Here is a 17,706-nt window from a genome sequence, read left to right on the forward strand (position 1 = left end):
TGGTCAAGCAAGATATATAAGATATATGTATGTGCATTACACAACATTGTGATTTACAATGGATAAATCTTAATGTATTAAAGGCTATTGTTAAGGCAACATCTGGTAGTGAAAAATGTATAGTCAACAACACAGGTTAATTAAAATAATGTTATTTTATTGGCAATTTGTGTCATTCCTAATTTTGGCATTGAAGATTCTACCAGTCATGTCTGCTTTCAAGCGCTCAAAATGCAATGTAATTATTCATTGCATTTTGTTTGTATTTAACAGACGTTTTCAGTCTTTGTATGTTCTGGGGTGGGTAAACCATTCTCTTATTACCATAGAAAGTTATTATTTTCCTGCTCTATGAAATGTCCATGGACCATTGTTAAAACCCTGAATGATTTATTGAAAATATGCATACATAACACTTCCTACACAATACAAAACAGTACAATCACTTGTAATTAACACATTGTGAACGCAAACCCCACACAGGATCCCAGCCCTCCCTTACCCCAGAAACTTAGAGATGCTACAGTCAGCCCTTTTTAACCACCACCCCTTCCCACCATCACAACCTCAGAAAGTAAGACATAGAAATCAGAAAGTCAAAAGAACAGCTTTGACACCAGCTTGCATACAGACATAGCATTTGCCACCAACAGATGTCTGATGGGCCAAAGAGCTTGTTTAACTTTGTTATGATTAACCAGTTTGCTGACATGTTGCGCGGCATGGAAGGAGTCCATTCAGCTTTCCAGGCATGGAGATAAAATTGTGTATTAGCTGAGTGAAACAAGTAGCCTATAGGAAAAAGCACTATACGCCTCAATGCTTTGGCTTTGATCAAGTTTGAAAAGTAGCAAGTGCCAATCAATAAAGACCCACCAAAGTATTTCATTCAGGTACACAGACATGCAAAAAGTACATCTTCACATGGAGGAAACTCTTAAAGGCGAGGGGTGGATAGTTTAGACCTGATTGTACGTAACACTTTTTCAAAACTCACTGCACACCTTTTGGCATGGTTGTGACTGTGCATATTTATTTAGTTACTAATTGCAGTGGATAAGACATAAGTTAACAAAATGAAACAAAATTTTTTAAAAAGACAAAAGAATTTTAAAAGAATAAAAAAATGAAGAGTCCAAATGTCTGGTTATATTTTAATATGATTATACAGGGATAGACGTCAACCAAAAAATGATATAATGTCAAAAAAAAAAAAAAAAAAAAAAAATTAAGTAACAAAAATTCAATAAAAACAGACAGAAAAGCACAGTTTTAACATTTTACTGTATATCAGTCTGTAGCAAATAGTTATGACATACCCTGAAATAGGGAGGAAGAAAGCTTTGAATGGTTCACTGACCACTGAGTAACGTGGCTGCACAGCAAGGGGTGTACTGCTGAGTTTCTCTAAGCTCCAAGAGGCAGCTGTACCCGACATGTACAAGGACTTAAGTGTACAGTCTACATGAATGTTGGCTACTGCCCTGGTGCATAGAAGCATGGTGAGGGCTCAGCTCCTTTGCGGATCACCTGTCTGGTATTACGTCCTGCCAATACAAGCTTTTAAGCCATGAGAATGGCCAGAGTGGCAACCATAGGTCTGCTAGGCAATGAACCTTATGGTTGATTTTTGCAGCAGGTGAGAGAGTGGAAGTTCACTCAAAGTGCAGAGGGGGTGCCATATAACAATGGTTTGTGTTCAATCACATGAACAGAAAGGCAGTCCGTGTGTATTATTTTTGAATTGCAATGACACTCCCAAAACGTGGTGGGTTCAGAGTATGGTTCTGGCTATTGGTACCTCTCTTTCCTAGGGCTGTGCTAACTACTTATTCAATAATTACAATCCTCAAATCATCATATGAAATGACCCTTTGCAAATAACACAACACTCCACAGCTTTTTCAAACATGCCTCACTCAAATTGCTTTTAGAGATCACTTTGTTTTCCCACAATTATTTTGCCATGCCAATAACTCAGTGCCATTTGAATGCCATGTGGTTAGGAAGGAAAAAATGTAAAATTAAAGCCCCAGATATATTAAAAAAAGAAGTTTCCTTTTACAAAATGGCTCTCAAGTATTCTTTGTTCCACAGATAGAGGTCCCTATGGGGCTTTGGATAACTTAGAATTAGTTTAAAATCCTCTTTCATTTTACTATGGGATTAGGGGCGTAAGAAAGGAGGTGGAGCAAAACTCTTCTGCTGGTGTGAACTAAACACACATACAAAACACACATCTATGAACACAAATGTCAACTTTCATAACATGCGTAACAGCTCTCATCATTCACTCACACACACGCACGCACACGCACACGCACACACACACACGCACACACACGCACACACACACACACACACACAGAGGAGAGACAGCAATCAGCAGTGTGCAATTGAAGCTGCACTTTCACATCTGTGAGCATGTCTTTTGTAGAGAAAAGTCATAGTATGTGTTCTGACAGCGGGTTAGCCCACCTCTCCAACATAAGACCCTCTCAATGTTGATATGTGAACTGTCACTAACTGTCCTTCTCCTCATAGGCAGATGTAATGGAGTTGTGCGGTAGATAGCTCAACAGCGGGACTCGGGGCTGCCAGTTGTAACATTACAGCAATGTCCTCGTTAGGAGTAAAATAAGGGAATAAAAAGTTCCTAATGATGAGAAACACAAAGTTGAATCTCCACGCTAAAGTTTTCCACGGGCACTACTTGAGCTAAGATTCACCTTTAAATGAAAATAATGCTATGATGAGTATTATAAAAATCCCAACATTTAGCATAGCCATTTTGTGGTCGTCAGTTGGTCGGTCGGTGTTTTTTTTTCATGGAGTATGCCTCCCACAGATCAAAAGCGAAGATAAGCAAGAAAATGGGGAACTAGTAAAACATACATAGAAGAGTTGCTTTTACCCCCTTTGCCCCACTCCCCCAAAACACATCACTCATGTCAATGGAGACATTATACAGGTACGTGCAAGACACACAGGCAGACAGGTGTAGTCCAATCAGAGGAGGACTGGCCTGCAGTGTCTGTCTGGAGGCATCACTCAATGTGCTCCAAGTTCAAGGTGGATGTGAGTTTTTAAGGGATTTTCACAAGGATGACACTAGGCTGTAGCCATACAACAAAATGAGGGAGAAGTGATTACTTGAAGGACGCCAGTGCCTGATGACTGGTTTTTAATTTCTCCAGATCAGAAGAACACATCACTTCTGCTGTTTGATGTCGGCCCTCCTCGATTATGGTATTCTGTTGTATCCTTGTGTTTGCATTTGTTTAATCTTCGCTAGACTTGGGATGGTGGTAGATTTTGCTTACTCAGGTAAGTTTCCTCTCTATTGTGGGATTCTTGAATCTGTAGTTAGAGATGTTGTCTGCTTAATTAGTGACCATCAACTGTCCATATTACTGCAGTGTTCTGTAGAGGGACAGGACCGAAGTTTAAAACATTATACAAACCAGACATACATATAGAATACATAATATTCGAACTGTGTGGAAGGGGAACTGAGACTTACCGTTGAGTCCGTCAGTTTCCTGTGTTTCGAGAAAGGGTGCAGGACCCCAAACGCGGACTGTGCCATCGTCTGAGGCTGAAGCCATGAGTCCGGGGACTGCTGGGTTCCAGCTCACACAGTTAACGGTGCGTGTGTGGCCTGTGAGCTCTGCAATGGGCAGTTCGCCACGTCTGTGCCAGATGTACACTTTGTGATCTAGTATAAATATCAAAAGTCAATTGTGTAACTGAGATAGACTACAAAGAATAAATGATATATATAATGGTTATAAAACATACCTTCACTGCCACTAGCAATGAAGTCTTCATTGTGTCCTCCAAAACAGGAGTGGATGGTATAGAAGCCCTGGGTTACACCTTGATATTTTCTCACCAGCACCCGGTCTTGCAGGTCCCACAGGTGCACTCCCTATAAATATCATGGGAAGGCGCATTTGTGTTAATTTTGTTTAGGGTTATATAAAATAAGAAAGACAACATGCTGAGTATTTACCTGAGTTGCTACATTTAACAAAGCTAATCTTCCATTCTTTGAAACAGTAAAAGACATGATAGGGTGGTCCTCCTGCACACTGTAAAGACATGTACATAACCCATCAGAAATATAACATGCACAGTTAGTTCCTCTGTTTGTTGGTCAAGCGAATACTTTGTCAAATATGTATGTACTATGTATGTTTTCAATTGTCCAAGTTTGACCAATCATACTGGTTTACACAATTTAATTTGTAACCAACAACTGGCTAGCCAATTAAAATAGCTTCTTTTATCCAAACCTTATCAAACTAAAACAGACCTGTTCAGGCACTCTTAACTCCAAGGCTTTATCATGCGCTTTGACCAGCAGTCCGTGAAAACCATTCAAAAGTAAGTGGATTAAACTTGTTATTGTTGCTTACATGTTTCTGTCTGTAAGGTCCTCGAAGTTGTACCCTCGGATTCGTTGGTGAGTGTCTGAGGCCAGCACGGTCCTGCCGTCACCCAGACACCACAGGCACTGCACTCTCACGCCCTCCCAAGAGTCCAACAAGTTACCATCCAGGTCCTAAAAAAGTATACATGTTTAAATGCTATGGTTTGAACAGGACCAAGTGTAGAACCATGAAACATTACTAACAAAAGTACTAATCCATCTTCTGTTACATCATTTGCTATGAATGAAACAGAAAGACCAATTTATGTATGACTTATGGTGCACTTACACACTGATAAAACTGTCCCCTCTGTCCTCCAGTCACAAAACGTTTGCCGTCAGGGTTCCAAGCCACACTGGTCAAACTGTCTTCATGGGACTGGGACATCTTGGTCCGTAGCTCCCCCGTCTGGTCACCAAACAGGTCAGCAAAATGAAGAAAAAACAAAACACCGTGTGGTTGGGGGAAGGGAAGAGAGAAGAAGTGAAGTAAATATGGGGGAGGGGAGGTCATTGAGTACATCCCCATCACCAGTCAATTCTATCAAGGCTCCAGGCGGACTCTGTGTGTGCTCCACTGAGATAGAATGACTTTAGCATAAAGGAAACTCTCTACATAGAAGTAAAAGTCCCACCTGAACATTCCAGAGCCACAGCTCAGAGCAGTCGTCTGGTCCACAGGCGATCAGGTACATGTCGTCTGGACTCCAGGCTAAATAGGACACGCCGTATGCATGTCCTTCAAGTGTCCGCAGAAGCTTCAGTTGGTGGCTCTCCTAAACGCATTTTAATGCATTGGGAAAATGGAAACCACTGCTAAGTACTAATATCCTACAAGGTGGGTAATCCAAGACAGCTTTCCTAGCATGATATAGCTCAGTCTGCATGACAAATGAATTTTATACTGTGAAAGGAATAAATAAAAAGCACAGTATCCCTGGTGCATTCTGGTTAGATACTGTTTGAGTGTTTTACATTGAAAAGTTAAATCACAGAGGAACAATACACACAAGAAATAATAAGCCATTTTGGAAACTTACTGGATCCACTTGCCAGATTATGACAGTGGTGTCTTTGGAGCCAGTTGCAAGTTTTGTGCCATCGTTTGAGAATTTGCAGAACCATACTTCATTACAGTGCTCTGTAAGAATCTGTTGAGTGTAACAGGGGAACTGTTTCCTGTCAAAAAAAGAAAGAGTAAACAATTATCCAATAATGTTGATAAAGGTTTTTTGTGTTGTGGCCAGGTGGGTACAAACCTGCTGCAAACATGATCTAGAAGGAGTGACACTGAGTCGAGGCTATTGTCCAGCTTGGTGTTGTGGTACAGACAGCGATCTCTCTGTAACTCAACTGCTTGTTTCAGAAGTGTCTGTAACCTCCGAGGAGGCAACATCACAGAAGGTGGAAGGTACGCTGGAAACAAATACAACAGTAATGGTACAAACGAACACCTGTAAATCAACAACTTTTATAGGCCACAGTCAAATAAGGGCCACCAAGTAATACAAGTGGTTAAGACAGTGGGGAGATGCTCTGCTAAAAACACAAAACAATATTTGCAAATTTACTTTGTAGTTTGTCCAAGAGTCGAGACCGTGAGGCAGTGCCTTTGCCCTCCCATTCAGCCTTAGCTCTGAGATCCTCTGCATGACTACACATGAGGTACCTGCAGTAAAGAATGCATTTTTTACAAAACAACCCATTATTATATGATGTAGCAATGTCACATGCAACACATGTTAAAAGAAGCTGGGAGTCAGATAAGAATTCTGTCATAGAATCTGCTGAAAAAAGTTCAAATTCAGATGCTGACCTTGTTTAAAGGTAATATATTTGTAATAAATAGACCAAAGAATACCAAACTGGCAAAAGGTAAAACAGTTTTTCAGGAAAATAAGGCAATTTCTTTCAAAAAACTGTATTAATTTGCTATAGGTAAGTGTATGCAATGCATTGCTAATCTAGGCATATACATACAACTGGGTAAAATTTGTTTTAGAAACCTGTTTCTATGCATTAGCTAGCATGTTCAGACTTAGTCTTGAGTCTAGACAAAGTGCAGATGATATTAGGCCTGTAACCGTACCCGCTGAGGACGTGGATGCGGTCTGTGTTGTATTTGAGCGGTGTCAGCTCTCCTCTCAAAACCTGAAGAGCCTCAAGGACTTTACCATCTTCAAGATACTCCAGGTATTTCTGCTGCAGCAATAGGAACTTCATTCGCTAAACAGAAATACAGACAAGAGCAAGCTTGTGACGAGGACGTAGAAAAAGACTTAAGAGAACAATGGGAATAAAAAACTATTTATAAACAGAAAAAAACACAGTTGTAACACTGATTACAACTGAAGTTGTAACAATGATAGGAAGCCTTCTGAACCAAAGCAACAGAAATATGTTCATGACACAATTGCTGTTAAAACAGCACAGCTGCTCATTGATAATTCCCAATACAATGATTTTCAGATTTATTTTTTTTTATTGTACAGGCAGCAGGAGGCCAATTCAGAATAATTCTAGATTGTCCTAGAGTGTCGCCCCTGGATTTGACTATAATACGACTCAGTTTGTTTCAGGTTTAGGCAAAAGAGCTTACCACAATAGCGTTTGGAGAATGCATCAGTGCTCTCAGTTCATTGAGATCATTCTCAGCCTGCACCAAAACAAAAGGGGAGGGTGGGGTGAGGGGTTAGAGGGGGGAGACAAGAGACACAAATGATTAACTCAGCAGTTTCTACATGACATGAATAACACAGAGCACATGAAGTGTCATGCCATTACATTAACTGTAACTCATGTGAATAATATGACTTTCCATGAATGAAATAAACTGCTCTGGTGACTTTTCTGGTTTTCTACTCTATACTGTGGATCCAAAGCAAAAGAAATTAACATTACATTATCTAAAATAATAAAAATGTTTTGGACACTGGCTGTCTTGAGTGTGCTATGCATTTTTTCACTTTTAAGTTGCTGCTCCCTGCATTTGCACCTCTATAAAGGACTTGTGTGCGTTTTCTATTTCATTTGATTCTACTGTAGCCAAAGATTATAGATATCAGATGTGGTCTTAACATTGAACTCATGGATTATAAGAATGAAGCAAATTTCTTCCTGTCCGTCACCTCAAAGCCAACATTCGTGTTACCATCCTATTGAAGTTTGAATCTGTTTTGTCTCAGACATTTCATCTAAGCCATAAGACCAAAGTACACCCCTTTCCCCTTGTTTTATCTGGCTGAAGGTCTAGAAAGAAACAAAACAATCTATAGTTAATATAGTAAAATAGAACATTTGATTGTGTGCCAGCAGCACAAAATTGAATGATTCAATGGATTATTAGATTCAATAGATGCTTATTTTCCACCGTGCTGTAGTATAGATAGTAAAATCTAAAACCTGAAAATGGTGAATCAGGCACTCACCTTGTCCCACTCCCCCTCCATGACATGATTGCGGAATTTAGTGGCAGAAGGATGTTCGAGCCTGCAGCCTGACTCCTGCATCAGCAGGTCCACAGTCTGACTGCAAAGACAGTGACAAGGTAATGTTAGATTATTTGTATTTAGATGTAACAAAGCTCCTTTGTGACAATGGGCTTTATGCAAACTTATTCAATAAAGCCCAGTTCAGCAAGCACATTAGGTCCTGTCAATGATACAATATGTTTGAAACTAATAATGTTCAAGACTTAATGATCACATAAGTAGTTTTATCTGCATTTATTTGCCTTATATAGACAGCATCATAACCTGAGTTTCCACTGCAGCTACCATTAACTTATTAAGGATGAACCATCCATCTGTCCAGGTAGCACCCTGTGTTAAACAGTCTGACACCATCTCATGGGGTCCAAGGATAAAGGCTGAATAATCTTCAGGGATAGAGCTGACACCTCTGGCATTATGACATCATTCTTGTGTATCAATGGAGTGGCGCAGCACCTTTGTGTTTGCCTCTCATCCAGCTGCACTGTCTCGGTGCCTTCCCCTCAGCTCAAATGCTGAGGCCTTGTTTCATAAAAGGCAAAATGGTAAAAAGCCCGCAGCTCACACTGTGTAAACACAGCGCTGTTAAGCTGTGTATATAGTGTCTTGTAACGGCAGCTTTACCTTCTCAGTGGACACCAAAAGGATGTCTCGCTTTAAGGCAGTAGCAACGGCCCTTTGGAGAAGAGAGTATGCTACTTGAAAAGCCCACTGTGCTATAATTAGATTCAAATACAGAATTTCAATCTAAAACAGCTGGGAGAAGGCGCATTCCACAGCCGCCATGAAACCAGCGCATTCTGCTCGCCACAACCACAACATCATTACAATATTAAAGACATTGTTTCGGTAAAACACAGACGATAGTTATTTCAGATAATGATCATTGCAGACACAAGAAATCTATCTGTAAAACAAATGTAGTTGATTCAAATGACAGCTGTAGATGTGCATAGAGTGCACTCCTGAACTAACCAGGTCGGTTTTCATAACCATGCTTCTTATTATAACACGATGGCTGACATATCCACGTTCCTCCCACTTTATTCTGCACAAACCCTGCTTTTATTGAGGCTGTCAAAATGGAAAGCTACAAAAAAGCACAACAGAAAGCTGCCAATCCGCATATTACGTTTTTGACGCAAGATTGATGCAGATATCGGACTATTTTAACACGTCTATTTAAGAATTATTGCAAATGTTAATTAATGGGTTAATTAGGTCGTCCTATATTGATAATTATGCTTCTGTATTCTACTCAGGGTTTCTTTGAACTACTAGATGATGTAATGATTTTATGAGGGCGAAATCTTTTAACGTGTAGGCAACAGCTAAAGAAATGCTATATGTAAAACCCCAACATAAGTGTATTGTAGGTGGAGCTTTTATTAAGCATATTTGTTTTAAATTAGGACAAATTGCCACAGCGTACACTTGTGCTGTTAGCTCCCAGGCTAAGTGTTATTGTGCAAGATGGACCCCTTCTTTCTACCAAAGCCGAGCTCACGGGCTAAAACTACCCCATCCCCCCATGTTTGTGTCTGTCAAGCATACTAACAGCGTTTTACCAGCTGCCATTTCGAACTTCCCCTCGAAATAACCGTCTTTTGATAATAATTATCTCGATTATTGTCAATATTGTGTAGGGTACTGGGGGTTTCCTCGAGTGACACAGAGAATAAACTTACTTTAGCCCTAATCCGTGGAGATGTTGTCCTATTAATCGAATGACATCTTCCTCCGCCTGTGTTAAGCGTTTCTTCTTTTTAAGTTCTGAATTTGAAGCCGTGGTGCCTGACAACGAGCCCGAACCGGGACCCGTAGAAGCCCCATTGCTGGTACCGACGCTATTCCCGTTGTCCGTGCTGGAGAGGAGCCCATTGGAGTGGCCAGCCGAAGAAGACTCCCCATTCTGTGCGCTATTTAGGCAGGAAATATCTCCGGATTCTTGTCCCTGTCCTGCCCCGTTTGCCTGCATACTGCTGCTAAGGTTGTTGACAATACTTCGGTTAAAGTGGATGGCAGAGGTGGCTTGAGAGTGGGTAGCAAGTCCTAAGACAACTCCAGTTAGGCCTGTTACAATTGCTGAAGCCCCGGGCTCTCCTGCTCCCTCCGCCGCCGAGGCTCGGTGCTTCTTCCGCGGGGGCGGTGACGCTCCACCGGTGTCCGAGTCGGAGGAGGAGGAAGCGGAGGCCAGAGTTTCCTCACCGAGAGCGGCCGTGGTTAGCAGCCGACGGAGCTCCGGGTGGGAAAAGGACGTCTAGCTTCCAGATTGAAGGCTTGGTTGTCGGGCTCAGAGAGAACTGTCAGTTAATGCCCGTTTTTGTTGTTGTTTCTCAAAACAGCTGCAGCTCTAATGGAGTCCTGACGCACTGACGTAACCGGAAATTCCTACACTACCAAGCTTCCGGGTAGACTTATAATCCGTAGGCGGTGCATTAAAATTTACTTATAATAATTTACTTATAATAATTTATTCCGCTATCAGTGACATTGCTATTATCACTCTTGTTTCGTATCTCGTATTCGTATTTCGGAGAAGAAAATAAAATGAAACAATTTAAGTTATTAATATATTTTGCAACCATAGTATAACAACTTGGAAAAAAATAACAATAAAACTTGAATAAAATCACAGAATCTCACATTCATCTCACTGAGCCTTCACATCAGTAAAACAAAACAAACAAACCAAAAAAAAAAAAACAACAAAAAAAACAACACCGTTATAATGAGTTAATTACCTGTTTAATTATGCAAAACATTGGCTGACCCACAAGCTGTACCCCTATAGAAAAAGTACAGTATTTTGAAATATGTTGTTTGCAGTCTACTTTGATGCCATAATATGAATATAAATGATAAAACAATGTATCCATATGCTATTGGGAGCAACTCAAGAAACATCTACTACTTGGTGGGGTAGAGCAGTAGAGGCTGGAACATTGGTTTGTGCAGGCTTGTCTCTGCCTTTCATAAAAAAAGTAAGTAGTTCACCTTTTCCTTTAACATAAATTGATCCTCTTCGTATAAACCGAAAATCATATTCTTTCAGTATTTTATAGCAATCTTCCACCACCTGAGGAAAAGGAAACCATAAATGAAACATGCAAATTATGATACAACATTATAATATTTATTTCTAGACTAGGCTCTTTATTTTACCTGAATGTTTCCCATGACTCCAGTGGACTCCATTCTGCTGGCTACATTCACTGTGTTACCCCAGATATCATAGTGAGGCTTACGTGCCCCAATCACACCAGCCAGCACTCCACCCTTATTGAGACCTATCATTGGTGAACAGACAAATGTGAGCTTATCTACTCTTAAGCATCTACTTATTCTCTGCACTGACACTGACTGACCTATTCGAAGCATGAAGTTGTTAAAAGACTGTTTGTTTAGGTTGTTTAGTGTGACTTTCATTGCCAGAGCAAATTCAGCCAGGTCAGCGAGATGTTGCCAACGCTGAATCAATGAGGGCTCTTCAGACTGTGAAACAGGAGCTCTTAATGTTGGTATTTCAGTCTTAGCTCAAGGATGTAATGTGTTTGTTCGAGGATTTTACAAACCTTCAGATTGTTGTATCCATTTGAGATACTTTCTGTGGTGAGACCTGAAGCTGCCATGTATGTGCTGCCTATGGTCTTGATCTTAGTTATACAGCGGAATTCATCTCGATCTAACAACTATACATACACATGACTGCAAATTTAAAGAGAAATATAAAGAGCACATAAAAAAAAAAAGGAGCTGACTTACACTGTCAAAGTCTGAAATTATCTCATTAAGAATCCGGAGGCACTCAAGGCCTCCATTGTTAATGCTCTCTTCTGTGTAGAAGTCCGAAAAATTGGGGATAGAAGCAAACATCACACCAATTTCTTCATATGACTGGCTGTACAACTCCTACACATGCAAAACAAGGTGTTGGACTTTTAAAATGTACATACTGCACATATATATATATATATATATATATACTGTATAAACTGCACATACTGTATATTTAAAAGCCAATGTGTAAGTATAAAAGTAGCCACAAGGTGACACTGTTGAGCAGTGAACAGTTTGAGGTGCTAAGGCAAATTAAATAAAATGCACAAACATGACTAACAACTGTGCCACACATACCTCATCTCTCTTCTTTGTGCCTAGAAAGTGTTTGGCTACATGCTCTGGCAGCATGTTCGTGACCAGTGCTTCATTCCAACGTCTCATTTCAGAGACTTTTTCCTTTTGTTCATGAACACCAATTTTCCACAGGAACAACTTCCTAGACTGATGCTCCAACTACAAAAACAGAAACCATATATTCCAATAAGTCAGTGTCTATATAATACGAATTGGTGTTTGTAGGCTAATTGAACTATAAAACTTACATGACGGGCAAAAAAGTAAAAGCCAATCATCATAACTATTATCATCATAGTCATAAGGTACTTGGTCGGCACAACAGAGGTTCTGTGAAACGCACAAACATAATTACAATATAGAAATCTAACTAGCTAGTATTAATTTGCTGACTATTTCTTACCTGTAACTTTCAAACTGTATCAAATCATATAGTTCGTAAAGGTCACTCCAGCTGTAGATATTCACAGCTCCTGTAGCCGTGACGACCAGCACCATGAGGCCCAGTTTAATCAGGTGGCCGACCTGTACTAACATTGCTGTGGCAATAAGGGACATGACTGCCATGAAGCTGTAGTGTTTGGGATTTTTGGCACAGTCTCTGTCCCCCACAGCCTCCAACACCAAACCAGTAGAACTGTTAAGAAGGCGGAGTGATGGAGGAGCACAACTAAGCTAAAACATCAGAGATCAACAAGGTTAGTCAAAATGCTTTTCATATTGATTTGTTCCTAATGCTGCACTATGTACATTTTCTTTTTGAGAGTCAGCCTTCTACTTGTCTCATGGAAATGCTATTGCTTTAGCTGGAATATTTCACAGAATTAAATTAAGAATATTTTTAATACTTGTATTTTACAGTGAAAAGAGTAACTTTTCCATAGACTACACCAGCAATTTTACCCATGTGTCACCTGATCAGGAGATAGATAAAATAAATGCCATATTGTGAAACATTTTAGGCAAAACAATATCATCAGCACTGAGACAAGACAGCAATGTAAGCATCTGAGCTTCAAGTCCAAAACAACATTTTGACTGACATTTGACATGGCAGCTAAAATTAAAATAAATGCTCATTTTGCACTTTATGCTGTAGTTAGTGCTAAAAAGCAGCAGTGTGTGTAACAGAGTGCTCCTGTGGGAACATGACAAATGAGGCAGCAGGCTATGACATAGACAACTAATGAATCCCACTGGGAACAAGAAGTCAAACACTTACAAGACACTGATTGCTTGATGAGGACAAAGTGGAAACATGCAGTTGGAAAATAGAATGTTTGGATAACATGGAATTTCATAAAGCAATGCCATTTCGATCCCCTTGCTCATTTGCCGAGACAAAGTAATACTGCAATGTTTTTATATTTGAATGTTATACAGTTAGAATATGTGTTCGTTTGTGCATACATTATTTGACCACTCTAAAAAGTATATAATTAATTATATCTCACAGCAGTTAACTACAAACTTTACCATATCAGCAATCACAGTCATGGTCAGTACAAATATGGCTGCCACGGCCCATGTGTTCCTTGCCCAGCGTGTTCGATCAATCCACAAAGAGAAAGACACCAGCCTTTTTGAGAACATCTGTGGCACACAATGAGTATAATTAGACAGATTTGACCCTTGAGCATTTTATAAATTGAAAAAGCTTCTAAACACTAAAGTATTTTTTGCCTATTGAGAAAATTCTCTATTGCATTTTTATTTTATTTTTTTGTTTTATTAAATGGCAACGAGTAACAGCCTGTATGTAATGTTGAAAACCATTTGAATTTGGCATATCACCCTGCCCTAAATTTTCCCATTCTTCCATGCTGCTACAGGCGCAATGGATGCACCTGGGGCCCTTCACAAAATATGGAGCTGGGCTCATAGTCAAGAATATCTTGCTGGATGAATAGTCTTCTGTCTATGATACTTAGCTTGCAAACTGGGATGATTAAGTTCTTATTTCAGGATTTGAATCTTAAAGTATATGGGTTTTTCAACACATGGTCATGTTCTTACCCTGGGGAAGACAGCAGCAAGTGAGCAGACTGTAAGGATAAGCAGTAAAACCTCTCCAACAGCAAAAGTTACATAGTTTACGCCCAACCTGAAATGAAAGCAAATAGAATATGTGTATTGTAGACTTGTTTTCAGTCAGTTCATAACTGATTTTAAAACAAGTACACAAACTCACAGCGGATCTATGAAAACCTGCATAGCTGTGATGAAGAAAAGCACAATGGCACAGCAGGAGAAGGCTGCTCCACTCCTCTTCTCTTTCTCTGATGAGTAGTGCTCCTCTAGTTTTCCATCCACAAAACTCAACGACAGAGGGTTGAACTTGTTTTCTTTCATTCTTTTAGGAGTGCACAAAACCAGAAATATAAGACAGTGGTTCTGTTTACATCTTTACATCTGATCATTTTTTGATTTCTGGAGTTATTTGATCATTTGACTATTATATTGAATAGTCATGTATCATCAACATCTGATTTGAACAATCTAATTTATTTCTTTGTTCACATCTGGGTAGAGTTTGACAAAAAAAAAAAGCAAAATGGTAAAAAACTGGCCATTTAAATGTACTCATTGTAGCCAAAGTGAATGCTTTATTGTGTCTGTTCATTCTTACATTTGCTGTGTCTCTCTCTCTAGGAGCTCCTGCTGTAGACGTCTGTTAATCACTTGCTCCTCAACAAATTTAACCCTCTGAGACTGTCAATAAGAATGAAACAGGAAGAAACTAATGTCAGCATGTAAGGTTACGAAAATATTATATGTACTAATATTTTTGCAATTTTATACAATGCAACATTTTAAGAGCCCATATTATGCTGTTTTATAATCTTAAATTTGTTTCCTTACCAAAAACATACCCTGAGTTGGGTTTTGTTTCATTCACACGTTTAAAACACAAACCCTGCATGCAAAGTTCTTCTCTCAAACTAAAAATACTTTGTTCCACCTTGTAATGTCATGTGGTAATACAGGATGTGCTCCACTGTATTTTTAAACTTCCTAAACCTTCAGTACATTGACTACATTCATTACATTTTGGATTCACTACATTCACTACATTTTGGATGATAACAGCCCTGGAACTGCCAGTCTCTAATGAACTAAAGGTAAAAGGTAGCTGTTGAGAACTACCCTTCAGGACATAACAAGGAGGATCACAGTATTTTGAGCTTTGGAGATGAGACAGGCTAATAAACCAGAATTGCTCAGAATGTATGAATGGAAGAAAGCACAACTCCAGGTATGTTTTTGTGAGAAGGTAACAACATTTTAACATGACTTAAAACTCACAAGAATCAATTTTTTATAATATAGGACATTTAAGCAAAAAAACAAGAGGACAGTGATTCCCAAACTATGGTGCTGGTACAACAGAAGATCTTTTCTAAGTTGTATTTTACTGCATCTGAAAAGCACATTACGACATAAAATTTCACCTCATGTTTTGTATCTGGTGTTGCCTTGGGTGACGCTGTAGTCCCATTACTTGACGTAGTGTTAATCAACTGGTTTGAATTTTGGTTTGACAGTGTTCTTGGTTTCTATAAATACGAACAAAACATGCATAAAAACAAAAGTCATAAGATACAGGTATTGGAGTAACATATTTAGTTTTATCACTTACATTTTCATTCAGTCCATTTGCTTTGTCCTTTGGCACTATGACCAGGTACGTTTCAATGCCTTTTTCCATCAGATATTCACACCTCTCGCCTCCATTACCGGGCTCCATCTCAAACTCTCCATTCAAACTGTCCTTTGTGCTCTGGGAAATGTGCACTCTCCTGTTTTTAGTAGACAAAAATAGAAATGTTTTAAAAGTGCCTGTAAATGTTGTGGTTGAGGTTCAGGTATAACATGCGTGTGTATGAATTGTAAAATGAACCATAAAAAGGTAAAAATATATGTGAATACTATTATTTGAAAGGTTTCACTGTTTTTTGCCTTTATTACAGCTCTTTTAGATGAAGAGTATATTTTTTGATATTCCAGTTTTCCACATGTTCAAAACATCAGTTGTACTAGGATACATTTTATAGCATATTTACCACTTTATAATAATGAACACTACTGACATGTAAACGATATTTATATTGAAAATTAATAATAAAGTATTCATACCCAGGAATACCTCCAGACTCCATTTTATTGGCAACTGTGACGTCAGTTGACCAGACATCAAACTGCCAGCGCTTCTGCCCCAAAACCCCACCAAGCACAGTGCCAGTGTGGACTCCTACACGCATGTCCACATCAGTTTGTGTCTTTTCTCTCACATACCTGAAGAATATGTATTTATTATTTGGTTTTCTGTTTTTATTCTGAGAAACCATATATATTTACATCTACAGTATTTTTATTTTTTTTTATTGTATATACAAAGTATTGGAAATAGAGCATATACTTACGATATAGCCTCTACCATGGCTAGGCCCATATTGATAGAGCAAGCAGCATGGTCTTCTCTGAAGTCTGGAAGACCACAGATGCAGTAATAACAGTCACCAAGAATTTTAATCCTTAGTTGGTGATGTTGCTGTTATATAAACAAAGTAAACAATTAGTTTACACAATCTAGAAATATTTCCCAATAACACCCTCTAGTCTAGACTGGCGGTACACAATTTAATTGCCTGTATTTGTATTTATATTCTGAGTCTACTCTAATATCATGAAAATATGAGAAAATGTACTATAAGTAATGCAAATATTACCACATGTTCTTATACTATTTCTGATATGGATCAAGACCACTTTAAAGCTGTTTCAAAAAGGTTAAATCAATATTGATATAGGTCAAATAAGTATCTAGCTTTGATTCTAGTATTGATTAGTATATGGGTTTTAATGCTTTTACAGGCATTATGGTTTGATGTGATTGTATTTTACAACACTGTGTACTGTGGTACATGAAACTTACTGCAGCCAGTTTGTCAAAGCGAGCAAACAGTTCATTAAGAAGTTTGACAAGTTCGTGAGCACTGCAGGTGGAAGAGAGTTGGGTGAAGCCTACAATGTCTGCAAACAGGATACTGAAGGACAGAAGTCAGTGGACAAAGTTATCATCTTTCATGTATGACAAATATTTTTTAAAACTTGGTGTTTTACCTGACGTTTTCATGGCGGTACATGTACATAGTGTTAAACTGCTGCTGTCGCTGCACTTCCTTCTGATCTGCCTGGTTCTTCATGCCCTGTAGCATCTCATCAGCAATGTGTTTAGGCAGAATAGACAGTAATAACTCCTCCTGCGAGAGGCACAGAGAAACACAGGTGCCAGTGATAAGACTGGTGAAGCATGAGAGGAGAGGCAGTAACTGAATGATGATATAAACAGTGCAGTCAGGTAGTCACAGGTGGTTTGTTAACATCTCCCCACGGGGTACATATCAACATAACGATCTACGTAGGTCACATTAAAATATACATGCATAGTTTGATCACAGTTCACAAAATGTATGGTAAAAAAGGGCACTCTGTTCAATGCTATTTTCTGAAGAGAAGTTCTCAAAAAAGAAAGCAAATAATAATTAGAATAATAATAGAAAAAACAATTATCACTGGTGAGGAGTGTGAGCAAAAAAATAAAATATCCATTTGTAGCATACAGCAAATACTCTTTTCTCC

General features: G+C 39.0%; 2 protein-coding genes across 2 annotated transcripts in view; both read right to left on the reverse strand.

Moving 5' to 3' along the window:
• Window positions 1-136: 136 nt before the first annotated feature.
• LOC110160701 (WD repeat-containing protein 26) lies at window positions 137-10,313 on the reverse strand. Its single transcript, XM_020925413.2, has 14 exons — window positions 9,615-10,313; window positions 7,864-7,963; window positions 7,035-7,091; window positions 6,525-6,661; window positions 6,007-6,104; window positions 5,695-5,851; window positions 5,476-5,614; window positions 5,071-5,211; window positions 4,725-4,844; window positions 4,422-4,567; window positions 4,016-4,094; window positions 3,802-3,931; window positions 3,524-3,718; window positions 137-3,423 (listed from the first exon to the last, which is right to left on the reverse strand). Exons 1-14 carry the CDS (start codon window positions 9,902-9,904, stop codon window positions 3,398-3,400), a joined length of 1,815 nt encoding a protein of 604 aa, XP_020781072.1. The 5' UTR covers window positions 9,905-10,313; the 3' UTR covers window positions 137-3,397.
• A 340-nt stretch (window positions 10,314-10,653) lies between these two features.
• LOC110155386 (adenylate cyclase type 3-like) overlaps window positions 10,654-17,706 on the reverse strand; it is a 14,868-nt gene continuing 7,815 nt past the window's right edge. Inside the window, exons 2-19 of the mRNA XM_055149266.1 lie at window positions 17,188-17,327; window positions 17,000-17,111; window positions 16,488-16,615; window positions 16,201-16,359; window positions 15,704-15,863; window positions 15,516-15,620; window positions 14,693-14,775; window positions 14,255-14,416; window positions 14,080-14,167; window positions 13,540-13,656; window positions 12,467-12,738; window positions 12,312-12,393; window positions 12,064-12,222; window positions 11,692-11,838; window positions 11,502-11,618; window positions 11,295-11,421; window positions 11,092-11,216; window positions 10,654-11,005 (exon numbers count right to left, since the gene is read on the reverse strand). Of these exons, the coding sequence (XP_055005241.1) occupies window positions 10,823-11,005; window positions 11,092-11,216; window positions 11,295-11,421; window positions 11,502-11,618; window positions 11,692-11,838; window positions 12,064-12,222; window positions 12,312-12,393; window positions 12,467-12,738; window positions 13,540-13,656; window positions 14,080-14,167; window positions 14,255-14,416; window positions 14,693-14,775; window positions 15,516-15,620; window positions 15,704-15,863; window positions 16,201-16,359; window positions 16,488-16,615; window positions 17,000-17,111; window positions 17,188-17,327 (2,466 nt within the window). The 3' untranslated portion in view covers window positions 10,654-10,822. The remainder of the gene's footprint in view (window positions 11,006-11,091; window positions 11,217-11,294; window positions 11,422-11,501; window positions 11,619-11,691; window positions 11,839-12,063; window positions 12,223-12,311; window positions 12,394-12,466; window positions 12,739-13,539; window positions 13,657-14,079; window positions 14,168-14,254; window positions 14,417-14,692; window positions 14,776-15,515; window positions 15,621-15,703; window positions 15,864-16,200; window positions 16,360-16,487; window positions 16,616-16,999; window positions 17,112-17,187; window positions 17,328-17,706) is intronic.

This window comes from Boleophthalmus pectinirostris, unplaced genomic scaffold (assembly GCF_026225935.1).
Source record: "Boleophthalmus pectinirostris isolate CB_2022bp ecotype Guang Dong unplaced genomic scaffold, ASM2622593v1 HiC_scaffold_13, whole genome shotgun sequence".
NCBI classification, from domain to species: Eukaryota; Metazoa; Chordata; class Actinopteri; order Gobiiformes; family Gobiidae; genus Boleophthalmus; species Boleophthalmus pectinirostris.